At 43.2% G+C, this 19,759-nt stretch overlaps 1 protein-coding gene across 1 annotated transcript in view; it reads left to right on the forward strand.

The window, feature by feature from the left end:
- snd1 (staphylococcal nuclease and tudor domain containing 1) overlaps window positions 1–19,759 on the forward strand; it is a 98,914-nt gene that overhangs the window by 14,638 nt on the left and 64,517 nt on the right. Inside the window, exons 11-16 of the mRNA XM_088366238.1 lie at window positions 1,298–1,399; window positions 7,704–7,804; window positions 8,491–8,601; window positions 9,486–9,558; window positions 12,500–12,641; window positions 17,655–17,764. Of these exons, the coding sequence (XP_088222364.1) occupies window positions 1,298–1,399; window positions 7,704–7,804; window positions 8,491–8,601; window positions 9,486–9,558; window positions 12,500–12,641; window positions 17,655–17,764 (639 nt within the window). The remainder of the gene's footprint in view (window positions 1–1,297; window positions 1,400–7,703; window positions 7,805–8,490; window positions 8,602–9,485; window positions 9,559–12,499; window positions 12,642–17,654; window positions 17,765–19,759) is intronic.

Consider the following 19,759-nt stretch of genomic DNA (forward strand, 5'->3'; position numbering starts at 1 on the left):
GTTACAAACAACTTTAAGAGCAATTCAACTAAGGAGCTGTAGTCCTCCTCCACTCTCGTTTGTTAATGAGGAATTAGTTGTAAAAGTGTCTTCACTTATTTCTATTTTGAATTTATATTTTTTCTACCACTCATTGAAACTAAAAGTAACGGAAAATTACCGGTAAATATAACTTTGTTTTGGGACTGGAACGGATTAATTGCATTTCCATCCGTTTCAGTGGGAAGCATTACCTAAGATTTATGAACAGTTCAAATTACTAATGGGTTCATGGAACAAATTCAGTTTCTAACTCTATAAAATCCCAGAAATAGAAATGTAGTCTAATATTAAAAGTTAGCAAAGTAAAAATTCTCAATATATAATTATTGTCATAGTTGACACATTTGCAAATCTGGATCTGATGAGATTACACCTTGGCATGATGTGATTGCAAAGTTGAGTGTCAGTGTGCGATGTGTGGATTTTTATTAACATGTAATGAAAGCAAAGTAAAAATAAGAGCAAATTAAACCAAAACGTGTCTACAAACATGAGGGAAATATAGCGGTGAATGTTTTCATCAGCAGATATGGATCAGATTAAACTGGTTTTGAACTAATATTTGAAATACCAAATTACAGTTTTCATGTGTAGCGCGCGTGTTTTCATTAAAGTGCAATAAAAAGTAAGAAGTAAACATGCAAGTATTAAAAGAAAATTAAAATCCCAAATATGAAAAGGAAATTAGAAACAAATAAATCATTTTTGATTAAAACAAAAACAAAAACGCATTTCAATGGCGGTGCTCATAATTACGTTCTATTATAGACATTAAGGGAAATTATTCAAATCTTCACAATATTGCGCACATGGCTGTGTTCATTTGGATGCTGCCAGTTTCTCTTTGTGAGACTTAAAAACGGCAAAGTTCTTAGAAACAATCAAAATAAAAAATCAGGAAGTTGTACACCAGGCGTTCATTGTGTCTTCCTTAGCTCCCGCCTTTATTCTCCAGCTGCGCCATTGTCATTTCTTTATTTCTTTTTCAATTCCCGCCTCTCCAAAAAAAGCACCTGTCACCGAGCGCATGCCTTTGTCTTTTTTTTACGCAGCAAACCCCGTCCTTCTTTTCAAAATGCAAATGGCTTCTATTTGCGGCGCTTGTGTCAGAGCGTGGGCGAGTGTTTTGTGGCAAGTTGTTATTGTGTAGCAGTAGCGAGAGTACGCGCAGCCGACCTTATTATTCGCCGTATTATTCCGCGTATTCTCCTCATTCATGACCTTTTTTTCCCCCTCCCTTCCTCCTTCCATTCAGGAGAAGAACAAGGACAAAGACAAGCGATTCCGTCCGCTCTACGACATCCCCTACATGTTTGAAGCTCGCGAGTTCCTCAGGAAGAAACTCATCGGGAAAAAGGTGATTTTGTTAAACCTCTCTTTGTCGCACACGTGGCCATTGAACAAACGCCATACGTGTAACATCCCAACTCAGCTGGCGCACATCCTTCGTGTTCCACAACTGTCTATTGTTGTCACTTCAGACTTTGTGTCCCACAAAATAATTTCAGTCAATTTGGGCTGTAAATGTCATTTTTAGAACAGGCTGCCAATTCAATTTTACTCCTGCACACCCCCCTGGTGGGAGTCTGCACCACAATATACTGACATTTTTTTTTAATTGGCTCTTCTTGTTGCCTTAGTGCCTTCCAAGAACAGCCCTATCCAAAAATTGTAAGCCACGCACCCCCTTCGACATCAAGGCACAGCAGGGGCACCCCCTCTGGTGTAACGCACACCTTCGTTGTACCTTCAGACTTTGTGCTCCACAAATCAATATCGCCCATTTCAGTGAGTTTGGGCTGTAAATGTCATTTTTTATACCATACCAGGTTGCCATTGCACTTGTGCGCCCACGCACCTCCTGGAGTTTTAGAATCTATGTCCTGGAAACCCCTTTTTAACTCTGCACTTAGTGATTTTCAAGCGCAGCCTTTGCCAAAAATTTTAAGATTTATATTCATCTCAAAAAGCCGAGTGCAACATCTCCAGTCCAGCACGATTTTGCAGTTGTTTTCAGCTAGTGTAGTGTGTAAATATTTATTCTTTTAAGACTTTTCATTCTGCGCACCACCTATAAGGCCTTTCACACCACAGTTAACAGAATCCCAGTCATAGATTAATGGCTCGCGTTATCATTTGTACCCATATCTGACTTCCTACAACAGGCTTTTCCAAACTATTTTCACACCTGACACAGCCGGCGGACCGCTTCGTTTTATTAGCATGCGATTATTTACTCTTTATCTCACCACCATGTTCTGCCAGTTTTATAATTGTACCAGTTCGCCATTACACTTGAAAATTACACGCACCCCCTTGAGGAAGGTACTCGTGCCCCAATTTGGCACTGTTCTTGTAATGGAAAACAACACATTACCTCCAAACGGCGACTCAAAGACCCCCCCCCCCTGCTGTAAATCTGAAAGTCTCAGCGACATGATTGTGTGAATGGTAAGTAATCGTAGCGCAGTGGAAGTCTCGGGCGCACCCTTTCAAACAAGGAGTGTTGATTTGCCCCACTCGTGTCTATTGATCTGCCGAGCCCGTAGACCTCAGGGGCGCTGCCGTCATTTACTCAACAGCACGCCGCTGCCGCTGAGCTAAAGAGCACTTGAGACTTGCGCTTACGCACCCACCGCTGTTTGACTAGAATTGCCACACCAACCACAAAGTGCCCCCCGTTCACCTTTACGAAACTGCCACATTAGTTCACCTTGATCATTCATTTCCTCTCTATCGTATTTAATCATCCTCGTTAAAATGGAGATGCAAGATGGCTTTGAACAGTGACTTTTTTTTGGGTAACCATTGTGTCAGGGGAATAATGGATGCATGCGTGGGTTAGGATTAACTAATTTGCTTTTAAAGGTGTGAAAACAAAATACAAGATGGCACTACAATTTGCGGCTTCGAAAGCTCCATCCGCTTGTAAAAGGCCAAAGACGAGTTCTCTCCAAGTGTCTTTTGCTACTGATGTTTAATTAGAGAGCCCTTTTATTTCTGTACGCTGCTAAATCAATAGCTTGACGGTTCACACAATCGTTATACAAATGTCAGTGTTTTAAAGAGGGAGTCAACCCCTAATTTTTTTTGTAATATCTTCTGTGCAGCCCAACTAGTTTAATTCATCAAAAACACGGAATATGAATTCAACAGGCAAAATCCACCAGTTTTTATCTATCTCAAGGGGCGGCCATTTTGCCACTCATTGTCAACTGAAGATGTCATCACACTTTCAAGGTCTCAGGTCGCAACCAATCACAGTTCACCAGTTTTCTGAAGCTGGTTCATGATTGGTTGTGACCTGAGACCAGCAATTGTGATGTCATTTTCAATTGACAGCAAGTGGCAAAATGACCGCCCCTGAAATGAATAAAAGCTTAACTCATATTTCCAAAGAAGGCAATTAGGACAGGAATGCTGTGTTTAGATCACACAACATATTAATGTAAAGAAAACAAAATGGGTGACTTCCTCTTTAAGGAACAAGGCTTGTTTTGATGTATATCATATACAGTCAAACCTTGGTTTTCGAACGTCCCGGTTCTTGAACAAATCGGAATTCGAACAAAAAAATTCTAGATGTTTTTGCTTCGGTTGTCGAACAAAGATTCGGAGGTCGAAACTCACGAGATGAGCTGAGAGGACCCGAGAAAACCCGACCGCGCGATCCGGATGCCGACTGACTCTGTTCGTTGTTATTGTATTTTCGTTACTTTGAGGATTGTATTAACCCCTAATCATGCCTCCAAAGAAAGCAAGTGGGAGCAGTAAAGCCATCCTAAAACACAAAGAGGCTCTTAAAACAATGCGACAGTGAGCGCCCGGCGCGCTGCAGTTGCGCGATCGGACCAAATTAAGCTCCCTGCGCACTGAGGTCCACTAAAATTTTGGAAAGTACATCATGACATTAAAAATATTTTCTAAATTTCAGCGACGGCTCTGTCACTTTAATGCGACCAGCGCGGTGCAGTTGCGCAGTTGGCAGCGTGCTACGGTTGCGCGTTCGGCGGTGCGCTGCAGTTGCGCGATCGGACAAAAATGCGCAAATGAAAAAATGCTTAAAAAAGGCGTTTTTTATAGTCTTAGAACGGATTTTTCTTTTCCATTAATTGTAATGGGAAAAATAGATTCGGAATTCGAACGATTCACTTCTCGAACCGCCTTCTGGAACAGATTGTGGTCGAAAACCGAGGTTTGACTACATATCATAACACCTGTCTTTATAACTTAGCATTTTGCTCAAAAACTACTTGCAAAAAAATGAGCAGCAAAAATGAGACTTTTTATGTTTTTATTTTCAAAGTGCAAAAAAACCTGAATCTTTTTAAGGTGGCAGCCTCCTTGGTGGCCTTGGCAACCGGAAAAGAATTAGTATGGATTAAACCATCACTTGCCTGCTTTTGGGAGCGTGTTTATTTTCCAGCGTGACGACTTAACCCCCGGAGGCTTTTATGTTCATCTGCGCTACCTTGACCTACTTGGGAGTCGCGCCAGGCGGAGGTGGGTGCAAGAGCACACCGCTTTGCGTTTTGGGGAGTTTAGTCGACCCACTTGCTGTCACACTGTCTCTGAAGCGCTAAGCCTCACGGAGAACAGACGGAGAACAGCGCTGTGTTGAATCTATTTTTATGGCCAAAGATAATTAGCTTTGACCTATTCTTGGACAATGAGAGTCACCTTCTGAGGCAAAAAAAATCTACAGTCGACACATCATGTCCAGTCGCAAGGTTGACTTGGCACATTTCCCCCGTTCGTCGTCGTATTACCCGTCTTAAGCTCAGAGTGCAGAGAAAACAAGCTCTACTAAACCCTCCAGGACATTACTCAGCATTAAAGTATGGGTAGCAGCGCGCTAAAGCTCCAAGCCGCGGCAGCGCGCGGCTCGACTTCAGCAGAATAAAGCGGCGCCCGCTCGCTCGTCATTAAAGCTGCTATTCATCATCCCTGTAAGGAAACCGCCGTGATTTTCATCTCTTATCAGTAACGTGTCATTTGCATATTCAATTTTGCTTTCAGCAATGTGGGGCCCAGGTTTGATTTCTGAGGATGATTAGCGTATATTTTGTGTCGAAAGAAATCTTAGTAGAACCTCCAAAGTGGACGGCTTGTTTTTGAATTCATTATAAAAAATGAACTTAACGCTACTGGCGGTGTTTTAAGTATCATCTTAATGTTGCTAATAACACTAAAATAACTACTCAACAAGTCTTGTCGTGTGTTCGTGGCTATATGACACCTTTTCTGGTTCCCGTTACTGTGAAGTGGCAGAAATTGACAAACTTTGTTCGGCCTAGTTTTGCTGTTTCCTGCGAGTTGTCGCATGGTTGCTAATCAAAAACTAGCGTTCTCATAAAAAATACGTGTCAAGCAGCCGGCGCCATACCAATAGTCTTTAAATAGCTCTTAAAACCTTTACTGTATGAATAATAATAATAATAATAATAATAATAATAATAATAAAATAAACCTGTGGAGGAAAACAGACAAAACAGCCTAGAATAGTAAGAATAAAGATAATAGTACTGTGGTTGTGGTGCCCTTAAAATATTTTTTTGCTGTTGCCCAAAGTTGATTGTTTGTGATGATGAATCATCAAGCGTGCATCGAGTTGTCACATACTCTTATATTACATTTTAGGTAAGATACAAGGTACTGTAATGTTCCTTCCCTGTCATTTGTTTCTCACGCGTGTGTGTGTACATATGATGTATCCATGTCCGATCCGAAACGGCTGTGTTTGCATGGTGGCATAATCCCAAAAAGATCCATTTGGCTAACTTTATAAGTAGTGCTTGTTGTGCATGCCTCGGTCTCAGCCGCCGCAACAACAGCAAAAAAAAAAAAAAAAAAAGAAAGTCCAATGGAGATGTTGCATTAAGCCACTTATCAGGCTTGAGCACATTCGGATAATCCTGCGGGCTCCAAAGTGGCTTCTGTTCCGTGCAGCTGCTCGCGCGTTAGCAATGTTAGCGCTCCGTGTGAATATGGAAAAAGAATTGAAAGTATAACCATCGCCTTTCTCTCTTCACTGAGATTGCTCACATTCAATCAGAACATAAACACCAAATGTCACGTTAAATTCATACGTCCACTCCCTCTATTGATTTATTTTGCTTAATGACCTGATGAGAGGATAAATGATGATAGGACAAGGATGTTATTTGTCTGGATGATAAATTGAATAATAGCTGCTAACTGTGGCTGATTAACTCGCCAACATAAGCGATTGTCTTGGCACACCTGTCTTCTCTACTTAGCACTTTTTAGCATCCAGTTTTTCACCCACTCCTTCGCACGTTTTTGTTATTAACGCTTAAGAGATTCAGTGGCATTCTTTTTTTTTTTCTTCTAATTTGTTTGTGTTGAATGAGTATGGAAATTAGCCAGTCAATTTTTTAAAATGGCAGAAGTTGACATTTTGGGGGAAAAAACCTTACACAAGTCAATGTGCTTCACATAATTAAATATACAGCATGAAATGATTCAATAACAAAAGCGGACGTCTGTTTTATAGTTTTCACATCCTGTTTAACGGACTACTAGCTTACCAATGTGCCATTGTTATCCTACCTTATATTTGGCTTTTAGTACGTATCACAACTTTTTATTCACCCCCCACCTCATTATACGCATCTCTCATTAGATCGTTTCTTTTTTTTTCAATTACACATGCCTGGCCACGCGCGGCCATTTAAATTCAAAGACAAGCATGGACGCAACATAGAAAGCTTTTGTCTTAATTGCCTCACATTATAATGAAACGCCATGAAAGCACGTATCGCGTTTGGGCTACGAGGCATCGGAGGACGTCTCAGGGGAGCGGGCGAGCGAGCTTAAATGAATCTATGACGTGAATATAAGCCAGTCTTATTCCACAATGGTTGCCAATTGAAGGTTTTTTTTCCATACACATAAGCACAAAATTATCTTATTTAATAACCCAAGGGCTTGTCAGGATTTTATTGGTAAAAATGCACAAGCTACCCTCATGTTCGCCTCTCTCCCTTTTTTTTTTTTTTTTTTTTTTTACCTAGCACGCCATCAGCCAAGATCCAAAGTTAAGCATAATGAGTTCATTACTGCGGCATGAGCTGCCGTGCTCCACTGAAGAGCGATTTCATTAGACACCACAATTGAACTTATTACCAGAAAAAAAACAAAAACAAACCTTTTAAAAAATAATAATAGTCAATTAAAATGAACACTGGATGATCACTGCCCGACGCTCTCAAGTTGACGTCTTCATTACAATCCCACCGGGTCGGCGTAAAACTGTTTAAATGAGCTTCCTTTGATCAGTCTGATTGCACCTTGCGATTGGATTCTGCTCTCGAAACACACGGTACTTTTAAGCGGCGAACTTGTATCACGTAGTGAAAGCGCTCCACGCGGCTCATGTGACAAGAGCGAATCTCTTGGGTGTTTGAATTGGTCTCGGGGGAGAACGCGGTGCCCGAGTCGTGTGGCTTCCCGACTTGTGCCTACACACACACTCTCAATCATCCTCTTGGGAGCTCTGCACTCATGCCTGACATGATGCACACTGACTGGGGGTGACCTTGAGAACCCCCCAAAATGACTATCACTTTAAATTGTGCTTCCTATGGGTACCTTTTAGTTGAATATTTCATACATTCATTTTTTTTTTTTTTTTTTAGGTCAACGTGACGGTGGACTACATCAGAGCAGCAACCGGCCCAGGCGAAAGCACCCCTGCCTTCTCAGAGCGCACCTGTGCCACAGTCACCATCGGTGGAATGTAAGTTTAAGTAACCCACGGGCAGCAGGATTCCCACCCAGCGTGTAATGACACCATTTTGCGTGTGTAAAAATGGTCGTTAATTTGTTATGGGGTGGGATCTACAAGAAAGCAGGCTCAAACGGTGTTTGACTGTAATCACTGTGATTACAATTGCTAGCATGTTTTGTTTAACCTTGAAATCCTTTCATTCTTGCCCCCTTTATTTAAGTATTTTTTTAGACAGAACCTCATTTTCTTGAAGGCAAACCATCGACACCTGTATTCCATCGAATAATCGTGTAAATTTCATTTTGCATTAACGTGTTACAAAACTACTTGCATCCATTTTTTGTTGATTGTTATTTTTGTTTAGTGATTAAAAACGACTAACCATCTCACACATAGTGTTAATGTCTTACTCGCCAAACTAGCAAAACTTGTTTTGATTAAACACAAACGATAATCTGTTTTCATGAATGAATACTATAAGTACTCAAAAATTATAGTTGAGAGGTTCACATTTGGACAATTCTAAGGTAAAGCGATTCATATTAACAGTTTTTGATTAATCGATTAATTTTGATCAGCTCTACCTGGGCTATAATGCCAAAGAGATCACACAATTTTGGAGAAATACATATTTGGGCATTAAGTAGAATCTACCTCCAAATGTCTGGACACTTATGCCTCCTTGTTGCCCACAGTAACATCGCAGAAGCTCTGGTCAGCAAAGGCCTGGCCACGGTCATCAGGTACCGACAGGACGACGACCAGCGCTCCTCACATTACGACGAGCTCCTTGCCGCGGAGGCCCGGTGAGCAACCACCCTTAATTGTTCTTTGCAAACAATCTCTGTGACCTTGAGAATCGGGATGTTGAATGAAATTGACTTTAACCTTGGGGGTTATTCCCAACCTCCCCGTCCCCCATCTAAAATGGCTTTCCAGTGTTTTATTTTAGTTGCACGTCACAACCGATCATTTTTTTGTTGTTTCCCCGGGAAGCGTTTGGTATATTTCGGAACACGCATACACACTCGTGTGCCCGACTGCTGGCTTCCTTTATACAGCTGCTATGAATATAATTATATGGAGGTGCAGTGGGGAGATTTAGTGCAAGCTTTATTACTGTGCCATAGATTAAGATCTGGCTATAGGTAGAGCAGATGCAGCTTCCTTTTATAGTCCGCTCCCTCTCTCCCGCTCTCCCTCTCTCTGCCGTTGCTTCCTTCCTTCCTTTTCTCTCCTTGTGCCTTGCTTTTCTGTCCTTCTTTGGCCTTCCCTTTTCCAGCTCCTGCTCTCCCTTAATCTCTCCCTCCCCCGGCAGGGGTCTTATTAGAGCTGATGATAGGTTTCTGTCTTTAGGCTTGCTTGTATTTTTAGTGCCTTCAAGGAACCTCCCTCCCTTTCTCCCTGCCGGCGATTAAACACATACATGGTATGTAGCGCACAAGAGCAAAAGTGGCCAACTGCTACTGTTTCCTGCTCTAGAGGCGTTCACCATTATGTTGAAATTGAGACTGCAAAAAAAACATAATACCCACTGAGAAAAAGCTGCAATCATAGATTAAAGACACCAAGCTGAGTGACTTCTTGAACTCACCATCCGCCTCCGGTCAGGGGTGGTAAAACCCATGAAAAAAAAAGAAAAAGACTTAAAAATGGACATGTTGGCCTCATGTTATTGGTTTGATTGCAGGGCCATCAAGAACGGGAAGGGGCTGCACAGCAAGAAGGAGGTTCCCATTCACAGAGTGGCAGATATCTCTGGGGTAGGTCTTTCTAAGCAACTTCGCATGGACCCCCACCCCAAAATAAACCCTAAAACATCGTCTGGTTATTAGGAAGTCAGGAAATCTCTTATTAACTCCCAGTGCACAGTTGCAGCTGTTCACATTTGCCAGACCCGATGATAGGGTAGCGTTGGTGGAGGGCAAGCCAGAACACAGTGTGCAATGATGAGGACAATCAATGGGGAGTTGGGACTCCACTCGGTTATTTTGTTGCGCTTCCCGAATTCTTGTGCAAAATCACCAAAATGTCTCGCTGTACTCCTCTGGTATGGCAATTGTAGTTTGGGTTCATTTGATCTCTAATGCAGAAAGTAAATAATGCTTCCAACCCATCTTCCAATCAGAGCCTATGCCACAACCATGACAAAATCCCACACAAACCTGAACCTTTTTACTCAGATTTATAGTTACTGGAGTGGCCAGTATGCCTCGACACGTGTCGCAGAGGCAAGCCTTATACATTTTAATGAACCACTTTAATAGTCCAAGCCGCCAAAGACTCTAAATTGAACTTTGGGAACATTAGCGCCTCATTGTCTCTGTCACTTGAGCGCTCTTGTACATCGTACTCGTGGCCACTCGAGAGACATTTGGGCAAATTAATTAGGCTCTCGTCTTTTTTGCATAACTTCGGGTACTTTAGCTGTATTTTTGCCATATTTATTCAGTGGAAACTCGTAGTCCATTGCAAATGACATGGCAAGGGAACGCGATGCTGACGGCGTGAGAACAGTCCCGCCTCATCGGCGGCCAACACAACTTAAGCCGCCATGCTAAGTCAATGTGCCCTGAGTAATTGCGGCCGGTGGTGTATCCGCTGCTCAATAATTAATTAGCTTTAATAATGGAAGACCAAAGCAATATACAGTGGTACCTTCACATAAGAGTTTAATTCGTTAGGCAAGCTGGCAACACTATCAAATAATTTTATTTGTTTAACAAAGACACTATAGCATAATAAAAGGGAGTGTTATAAAATATTTTTTTTTTTCATATCAAATGCCCCCACTGTGTGTACGATCTAGTATTTGTGTTGAATGCGTGTGTAATGGGTCTGGCTGAGTTGAGCATCTGGGCGTGAGTAGTGACCTACAGCAGCTGCTTGTGAGTTTTCTTGTTTTGTGTTTTATAAATGACTCAAACTGCCGTGATTTTGGCTTGCTTTCATGTGAGGGCATTCCTCTACGACACTACCTTAATTACCTTTCCCCCCTCATGCTTGAATTGTGGCTTGCAAAATTAAGCAGAAAAACAACCAATCATGCGCTCTTAGTTTGAAATATTCACAAATTTTGCTCACTCATGAATCAAGGTTGTGGACATTTCATCTGGATGATACAATGTAGCCGTCATTAGCCACATAATAGCTAAGCGAGTGTAACGGGTAGCTCGAAAAAAGGACCAAAATAGCAATCAGTACAAGTCCGCTTTTTCCCCTTCTTTCCATCTCTCGAAGCCCACACACACACACACACACACAGAATCACACACACTCCCTATACGTCAGTTTAGAGATTATATACATGGAGTGGGTGGCATGCTCAAATAGAGCAGGCGTTCTTTGTGCACACCAAACGTGTGAGACTCAGCAGAGTGGATAAAGCACTTGACTCACCTCATACCTCCTAAAGGTTGCGTAATGATCTCCCCTATCATGTGCCGAGCTAGGCTACGTCCCTTCCCACGCACCACGGTGATTGTGTCGGCGTGAACAAGAGAGCGCTTGCATCGCTCGGCTCCCACTCGAGCGGCTACTTTGGACTGCAGTGGGTGCAGTTCAGGCGAGGGGACTCTTGTGCCTCCTTAGCTACGCTCCCACCCAGCGTTGCGGGAACGCTACAGACTGACCTGGCTTGTTTTTCGGCGGGATAGCGCTGTAGCGCCAGCTGCAGTAGCTATAGCATGACATCATCGCATGCCAACTGCGCTTATCTGCTTTTCATTTTCAGTTTTTCTCATTGATATCATATCCTGCAACTTTCCATTTGGTGTTCCCCAGGGATCCATTCCCGGCCCTCTCCTGTTTTAATTGACACATGCTCCCACTTACATAGTTCCATTATGCGACAGCATAACATGTCATTCTTATACTGATGACGCAATTATGTCTGTTTCTGCTTGCTATTTAAACCCACTTGAGAATCTCATCCAGCGCATCAGCAACACTGGATGACAAGAGATTTAATGAAGATAAAACAAAAATTTTGCTCGAACTTTGCAGCCACTCAAATATAAAACTGCTCAAATATTTTATGAGCTTCCTTATTAGAACGCCATCACCCTTACCTCTGAGAATTTGCTCCCATTCCTTTGGCTACTCTACAGCATACACAAACACAGAAAAACAGTCTACCGGGCCGTGACTCACTGGTCTGTTGTGCCTACATGCTTATTGCCTGCAGTGGGCACATAATAAATAATTTTTTAGTGTTTATGATTCCTAGCCCTTCTCGCCTGCCCTGCATGAATACACATCACTTCCCCACTCTCTCCGTGTAATTTTGGCCCGGGCATTGCAAAAAAAAAAAAAAAAGCCATGTGAGTCACTGTTGCAGACTGAGATAGAAGCAGGATTGGGAATTACTTTGGATTGCATGAGCTTGCAGACGTGTCACTGAGAAGTCGACTTCATTAGGCCTGACTAAGATTTAAAGATGTCTGGAGGAACAACAACAAAAAAAAGAGCCTGCACATCCCTCGTCGTTGCCAATGTCGTCTGTCTTGTCTATTTCGGTTGCTTTTGATAAAAAGTTGAAAAGTTCTCCTATTTACTACCACCAACACTCGACTGCTTTTCCTTTGCTTGTTTGTTGCTAGAATGACTTCAAATTTGATATCGGTTGTACCTTTAGCCAGCTGTATAAATCAGCGGAATTATTCTTCATCTCAAATCCCGGCCTTGCGTTCTTTCATCCGCCAGGAAACGCAGAAAGCCAAGCAGTTCCTGCCCTTCCTGCAACGGGCCGGACGCTCGGAAGCGGTGGTCGAGTACGTCTTCAGCGGCTCTCGCCTGAAGCTGTACATGCCCAAAGAGACCTGCCTCATCACCTTCCTGCTCGCTGGTGCGTACACACAAACCGAGCGCCAATTTACGCACGCACGAGACTTTTCATTCACGTCCATGCGCCTCTGGCAGAGTGTTTGTTTTTATATTTTTGGGAGGGGGGGAGCGGTTCAGCCCCCAAAGCCGTTTCATTATAGCTACATGAATTTTGACAGGCATGATTAGACCAGCAAGAGCCTCAACCACTAGAAGAAACCCAGTCCTTTTGTCTGTGTGTTTGAAAATTGTCTCTCCCCAACTGAATTATTTGAACATTCAGCCTCTCCCCAACTGAATTATTGGAACAGTCAGCCCCTGAAACACTTTCCAGCATCGCTTATTTTGTGTTGGTAAGCATGTCTATCAACAATAGTAGAACCACCAGAGAATAAAAACCCACTGGAAAAAAAAATCGTAGAAAGTTGGCACTTTCCAGCCCACTTGAGTCTTTTTGGCGGACTAGACAGGTAGATAAAGCGAAATTGGGCTCCAACAGGCAGTGGTGTTTGATTACTCTGAAAACAAAACGCTGTAAGAACCCGTCTCCATTCTCCGTAGTAGTCAAACGGTCCAAGTATATATTTTGTGCTTGTTTACTAAGTGCGGCAGCTTAATATGGCACCATGTGGCCAATGAAAATGTGTCGAAACTGTGATTACTCTGTATGCTTTTATTTTGGAAATTGGAGTTCTGGCAGGGTGTTACATTGCTGTTGTCCTAATGAGAAAATACAAAATTTAGAAATTGGATTGATCAACACGTGTTGATTTGGGGAAATGAATGGAAATGAACTAAAAAAAAAAAAAAAACCAGATGTACGAACGACCAAATTTAGAGAATTGAATATACTATCAAAACCCAGCTTTAGAAAAATGTGAACCCAAGGACACATTGAAAAGCACCATCTTATGACCTTTCTCGGCTACCGGTGCATACGACTGTGCCCGGTGAGTGCGTTGTAAGGAAAATAGTGTGAAGTCAAGGGAAGGCCGGCGAAAGGGTAAAATGCATACGCTGTACATTGGCACTTTACAATAAAGACCATACATTTCAGCACCCCCGCAATGATTTGCGCCAATCTCCTTTCCGGCATTTACTAAGTACTTTTGCTTCCCATTGCAGATGATGATGCGTTAATGTTTTTCCAAGAAACTTTCCACTTGAAGAAATGACGCATATTTCCGGACAAACATCGGCGGTTGGCCTAATTGCGCGCGACTGTGTCGTGTATGTATTAATTACTTTTGTCATTTGCTACTGATTGTCTTTGCGAGCTGCTGATAGTTTTTTAATTACATTTTGTGCGCCGCCTGCCGCAAGATGAAACGGCGGAGACCCTCGCCAATGTGAAATCTGCATGCGAGCATCATTTGACATCGTCTCCTAATAAGACTGTGCTAAGTATACTCGCATACTTTGGATTTGATATCAAGGCAAAGGTTATTAGCAAAATGTTGAGAAGCCTGTTGAAGCATGAAAGTCGATTTGAAGAAATGAGACAACAAGCCTTGTCTTTAATATACACATTAGCGTAGATTAGCCCAGAGTGTTACAAATGAACTTCTTTCCTGCTCTGTTTATTTATAGCTTCCATTCCTATTAGTGGCTTGACACCTCTGTACGCCGCCATTAGTGCCCCATTCATTTGTTTTCAAGGCAAAATGTCAACTTGCAGCCCCCTCTTCGTCATCACTTTGAGGTTTTTGTGTAATACAGATGCATTCACAGCAGGCTGCTGTCAAAACAGGTCTGCGTTAGTCATATTCTTTCATTAGTGTTCCTTTCATGCTGCATTCAGTCATGGCCAAATGTTTTTTTTTTCCCCAATGTTCTATAACAATGCTGTGGGAGGCTGTCGAGGCAACACAGAGATCTATTGCTGATTAGCGTCGACTGGTCTTTGAAGCCGCTAACGTCTTTCTAGTCATTTAACACCCAAGACCCCACCCCCTCGCCCCACAGAGACACCTCAAAGCGTCCTATTACCTAAAGCTGTTGTTTCAAGTCGGGAGAGGCTGGACTTGAAGGTAACTTCCAAGTCACCTTTGCTTGTTGTCTTGCCCGCTACTCCTTGAAAGGCTCCATAAAGTTCTGACAGGCCCTTGTGGGAGGCTATTCGCACAGGAAGGGGCAATTCTGAGCCTGGATGAAAGGGGAAAAGGTGAAGTAAGAACCTGTGAAGCAGAGAGGACAGGCCGGCAGATAAAAGCAAAGCATACCACGGTAAAGAGAAGCACTACGGCAGTGCCGAAGTATCTCAGGTATGACGGCCCCCGGAAACTTTTACGTGGCGGTTATTCATCTATTTATTTATTTGTTTATTTTGAGACCATGGCAGATGAAGGGCACTTTGAAAGGTATCTGGAGCAGCAATCTGTCAAAATGGATGAGGCAGCCGTCAGTCGGAACGCCAGAGTTTACTGTATCAGCGAGACGCCACCGCACAGCATGCCGCTTTGAGCAATTTGTCTTTTTTCCCTAATTCTTCTTTGTGCGCTGCATGCCAAACCTAACGTCTGCAATATGAAACGCTAGTTTGATCTCTGTGTGTTGAGACTAATTTGACTGCTTCATGGTGTTAATTGGGGTCAAAGGCGTCTCATAATTGTTCTGTCGTCACGAACCTTAAGTGGAATAATCGCCACTTTTCAGCCTGTTCACACTCGTCAAGGAAGGAGGTGCGGCAAAATGTCCATTTAGTTGAAGCAAAACATGTGGCAAAAACTGTTAATGGCTGTACAATCTCTTTGAATGATGTTACTCTAAATGATGGATGGGTGGATGGGTGGATGGGTAGGGTTTGGGAGGATGGGTAGGGTTTGGGAGGATGGATGGATGGATGGATGGATGGATGGATGGATGGATGGATGGATGGATGGATGGATGGATGGATGGATGGATGGATGGATGGATGGATGACAAATTTTGGTCCGCCCTCTAGACATGTTTTCCAACTTTCATGTTGCGAAGTAAAACTGGCTCTGCTGTCTGAATTTTCTAGTGATGTGAAAATGAAGCTTCAAATTTGCTTCATGAACCAGTTGTATTTTTTAACTCCTCTACATGGCACTGTTGGTTTAAATAAGGGCTTTTAATTTAAGCCGGGAGCGCGTTGCTGCGTTTCACCTACTATTTTTATCGTGCGCGTGTTGCACATGTATTCACATTTGCCGCATGCACTGTATATGACTTAGAATAACAAAACAATCAGAAATATTACTAACACCTTTCTAGCAAGACATTTACTGCCACAGCATCACACACTTACTTCAGGCTCGGCAGATGGGGCCCTGTTTGAGGTATCACCCGCTCCTTGGGAAAGAGGCGTCTTCTATGGGGTTTCTCCCTATTCCACTCTGTATTCAGTGCCATCCAAATGACGAAAGTGGTTTTATTCTGGTCCTGGTGCTGGCTGCTGATGGGCTCTTTGTCTTTGTTTTGGTACTAATTGGTACGCATCCTCTTCTTCTGGGCAGACTGAATTTTCCTAAATGTGATTTTCACATTCGAAAACCTCTACTCATGATAATCTTCTGTCCCCTACATAATCCATTGCAAGACCCTCTCAACAGCTAATCTGTTGACCATCTTAGTTGTACTAAATTCATTTTGTTTTTACTTGTTAATCACTTCACTGGTTCTTTTATCTCAAACAAAATATAAAATATTTTATAAATATATGTTTGAGATAAAAGAACCAGTGAAGTGTTGACCATCTTGATCAGTTGTGATAGAACCACACTGGTAAAGCCATATCGATAGTGTTATGCCCCTCATTTGCGAATGGAGAAATGAGAAAATCAAGTTTGGTTAAGAGAAAAAAAAAAGTTTATTTTTTATTTTGATTAAAAACTGAAAACGGGTCCCAGAAACCCGAACACCATACAAGGGTTAAGCAGCCACTCCAAACGTCCTCCCAGACCACATCTGATGATTGATGTGTCGCTTGGTGGATTGACATGTATGCTCGGGGGGCGCTTGTGTGTGTATGTGTGTGTCTCTTGTCATCAGTGTAGGTCTTGTTTCTCTGGGGGTCGCATAAGATGAATCAGCAGTTGTCTGAGCCAGATGTTTGGCTCGGTGACAGGTGGGAGTTATGTAATAATAAATGTCACCAAGGCAACCGGTGCTCTGTGGGGAGGAGCTTAGTATATTACTAGCGAGCTATTTAAGAAAAAAATGTTAATCGGAGTTAAACAATTTGAGTCACACCTTCTACCTTCTATTTCTGGATCCCAAGTTGTGTTGGTGTGTGTCTTCTGTGTAAAATGCTTCGTGTTCTGTTATGCCATTAACAAAAACGCCGGCCAGTAAACTTGGCGCACTCTATAAAGTCGCCACGTCGCCGCCAGTCCCGTGCTTTTTTGGCCGCCTGCCCGCAGTCTTGTTAATGACATAACCGGTGGCGCATAGTCGGCCTGGCAGGCTTTCAGTTCACTTTAACAAAAAGCCTTTGAATCGGATGAATGGGCGGAAAGGTATATTGATCTGGACCTTCCGTGAAGTTGAAAATGCACGAGCCTAAAATTTCAGGTTGGAAAAGAATTTGGGAGAGAAGGCACAATTACAGATCAATGTAAATGGATGAATGCATTTTTGACATTGATCCAAACGAACACAACATAGCTCTGTCCTGTCCGACCGGCTAGGTCCTTCAATGTTTCTTGTAATCGACTGCCATGTTTTCAAGTCTAACGTGGTGTGAGCGAAAAGTCACTTAAGTCGACAAGAACCGAGACCCGGGAACCGGGATCTCGCCACGGATTGCAGTACGTCGCAAAGTGCTTGCTCGATTCCCGATGAATAATTCAAGAACCACGAAACTGAGGCAGGCGATCTTGTTGTCAGGATTATTTCGGAGTTTGGAGTTGCACACTTTCTCGTATAAGTTGGAGTCCCTGACTCATTTTTTCAAACCATGTCACCTCGTTATTATCCTGACAGACCCCCCCCCCCCTTTCCAGAGAGTCTATTTCTAGCAAATAAAGCAGGATTTATATCCAGCGGCGGTTTTGTTGTATGTGTGTCCCAGGTATCGAGTGTCCACGCAGTTCCAGGAACACTCCAGGCGGCATGCAGGTAGCAGAGCCTTTCAGTGATGAGGCCATGCTGTTCACCAAAGAGCTGGTGATGCAAAGAGAGGTAAGAGCCACCACCCCGCTTTCTCCGTGTTGGTGCTAAAACCCGCCATTCTGTCTGAGAGTGCATTTTGGCGCAATGATGTGTGACCAATGTCTATTTTACTTTTATTACTGCGGAGAGGCCCCGCTTGGACTTTAAAAAAAAAAAAAAAAAAGTAAACCCCTTCTGCTCTTGTTTTGTTGTGCACGCCACCATGTCAAAAATCCAATTTAGCCGAGTGGCGTATTTCAAAAAACGAGCAAACGACCGAGGTTTAACTCACTTTATAATCACGGGCTTATCGATTTGAAAATAGAAAAACGAACCGCTCGCGCATAAAAAACACGAACAGCGGCAATAAAATATACGCGAGTTGCAAAAGAAGGCAAAAAAAACCCAGTAAACGGAAACTGGGGTTATTTAAGCGAAGCAAATGGAAAAATGGATAAACAAAGGAAGTGGGGCAGCGTCGACGAATCTTACAGGCGCTTAAAGCTTGACGTGTCCGACCTTCAATAAAATAGCAACGAACGGCAACCTTCTTCTCAACTGAAATTCCTTTCCAGTGTGTTCTCGGCTCACCTGGTTGCGGATCAGTGCGTTCAGGCTTAAGAAAACTCCATCCACTGTGCGCCCGTTCATTCACATGCTAATGTCTTTTTCATAGGAAGCGGCGAATGGACCAAAGCCACGATTGGGGAGCTAGCTATAATCCCGCCACCGCTTACTTGCTCAGGCCACACACACACACAATCGCCCCCCCACACTCTTCATCGCTATCTCGGCTTTTAAAGGGCCTTTTTGTGTCGGTGGCTGACACTCATGTCCTTTGGTGTTTAATTGTAATGGAAATGGTTTGGTGGGGTGGGGGGGGCGGCTAGGGGGTTGCACACAGTTTGATAAAGAAAGCCTTGTTGCCTCGGCAGTTATGCAGACCTTGTCCGTTCGACGTGACAACTGGACGCATCGTTCGTGTTGGTAATGCTAACAGGCTAACTGATACATATCTCCTGCTTTCTATTCAAAGAGTAACTCCAAGTGTAACGTTTTCCCGGTCACCTCAGGGAATGACTTTCTTCTGGTCAGGGTCCACTCTGGGGCCTGATCAGTGATAAAACAATTGGATCCCAGAATTTCTGTAGTTGAGCTTAAGTCAGAACTGACTTTTCTAATGTCCTAGAGACCGTATGCGCAATTTAAAACAACCTTATGAAAACGAAGGGCCCCTGACTCACTTCTGTCGCTTCCAGCTTCCCCATCCGAAGCCAAAGAAACTTTAGTCATCTTCTGATGGTTAAACAACCTTGCTCCAAGTTTGTTTTTTCTCAACTGACCAAAATAGAAGCCTCTGCCCACCGCTAACATCCCCGCCTTTAAAAGATCCTTGAAGGCGGAAAAGGAAGCGCAGAGGTGAGAGGAAGTGCAGTCGGTGCCGCTAATGAGGGCCGAGTGAAGAAGTCCCTGCCGCTGCGTCAAATAAATATCTAATGCAGCACGCTGAGAAGAAACTGGTCCATGCCCTTGATCCATCCTTGCAGAGGTTCGATTGCCAGTTGCTGGATGTGACGCGCGTAAGGATTAATCTCTGAATGGCGCTTGATTGCGTGCGTTTTCTCATGAATGACATTTGGCGGCATTCATCAAAGCAACAGGCGTCATCAATGACTTTTTGTCCGCTTGATGCCGTGTTGATTCAACGCTTCGAAATCTCTGCAATTTACCGATCCACTTATGTGGAGTTGGCTGAAGGTGTGATCTGCTTTGCCTCCATTTAAACTTGATAAACAGAAACTCTATCTGCCTCGTTGCGAGGTCTTTCTTGCCACAGATTTCGCTCACCGTTTTGATCTTCCGTAATCCCTCACCTTGTGATTTTTTTTTTGCCACTGTGTGTGTGGGGGGGGGTGTTGTTTTCCTGCAGCACAGCAACATTGTAATAGCATCACTCCCCAGACATTCCCTTTTGCTTTTTCTTCCATCTTCTGTTCAACTTCTCTCACCTGCACCCCCTCCCCC

This window comes from Syngnathus floridae, chromosome 22 (genome assembly GCF_059516105.1).
Source record: "Syngnathus floridae isolate MCC-2025c chromosome 22, RoL_Sflo_1.0, whole genome shotgun sequence".
Taxonomy (NCBI): Eukaryota; Metazoa; Chordata; class Actinopteri; order Syngnathiformes; family Syngnathidae; genus Syngnathus; species Syngnathus floridae.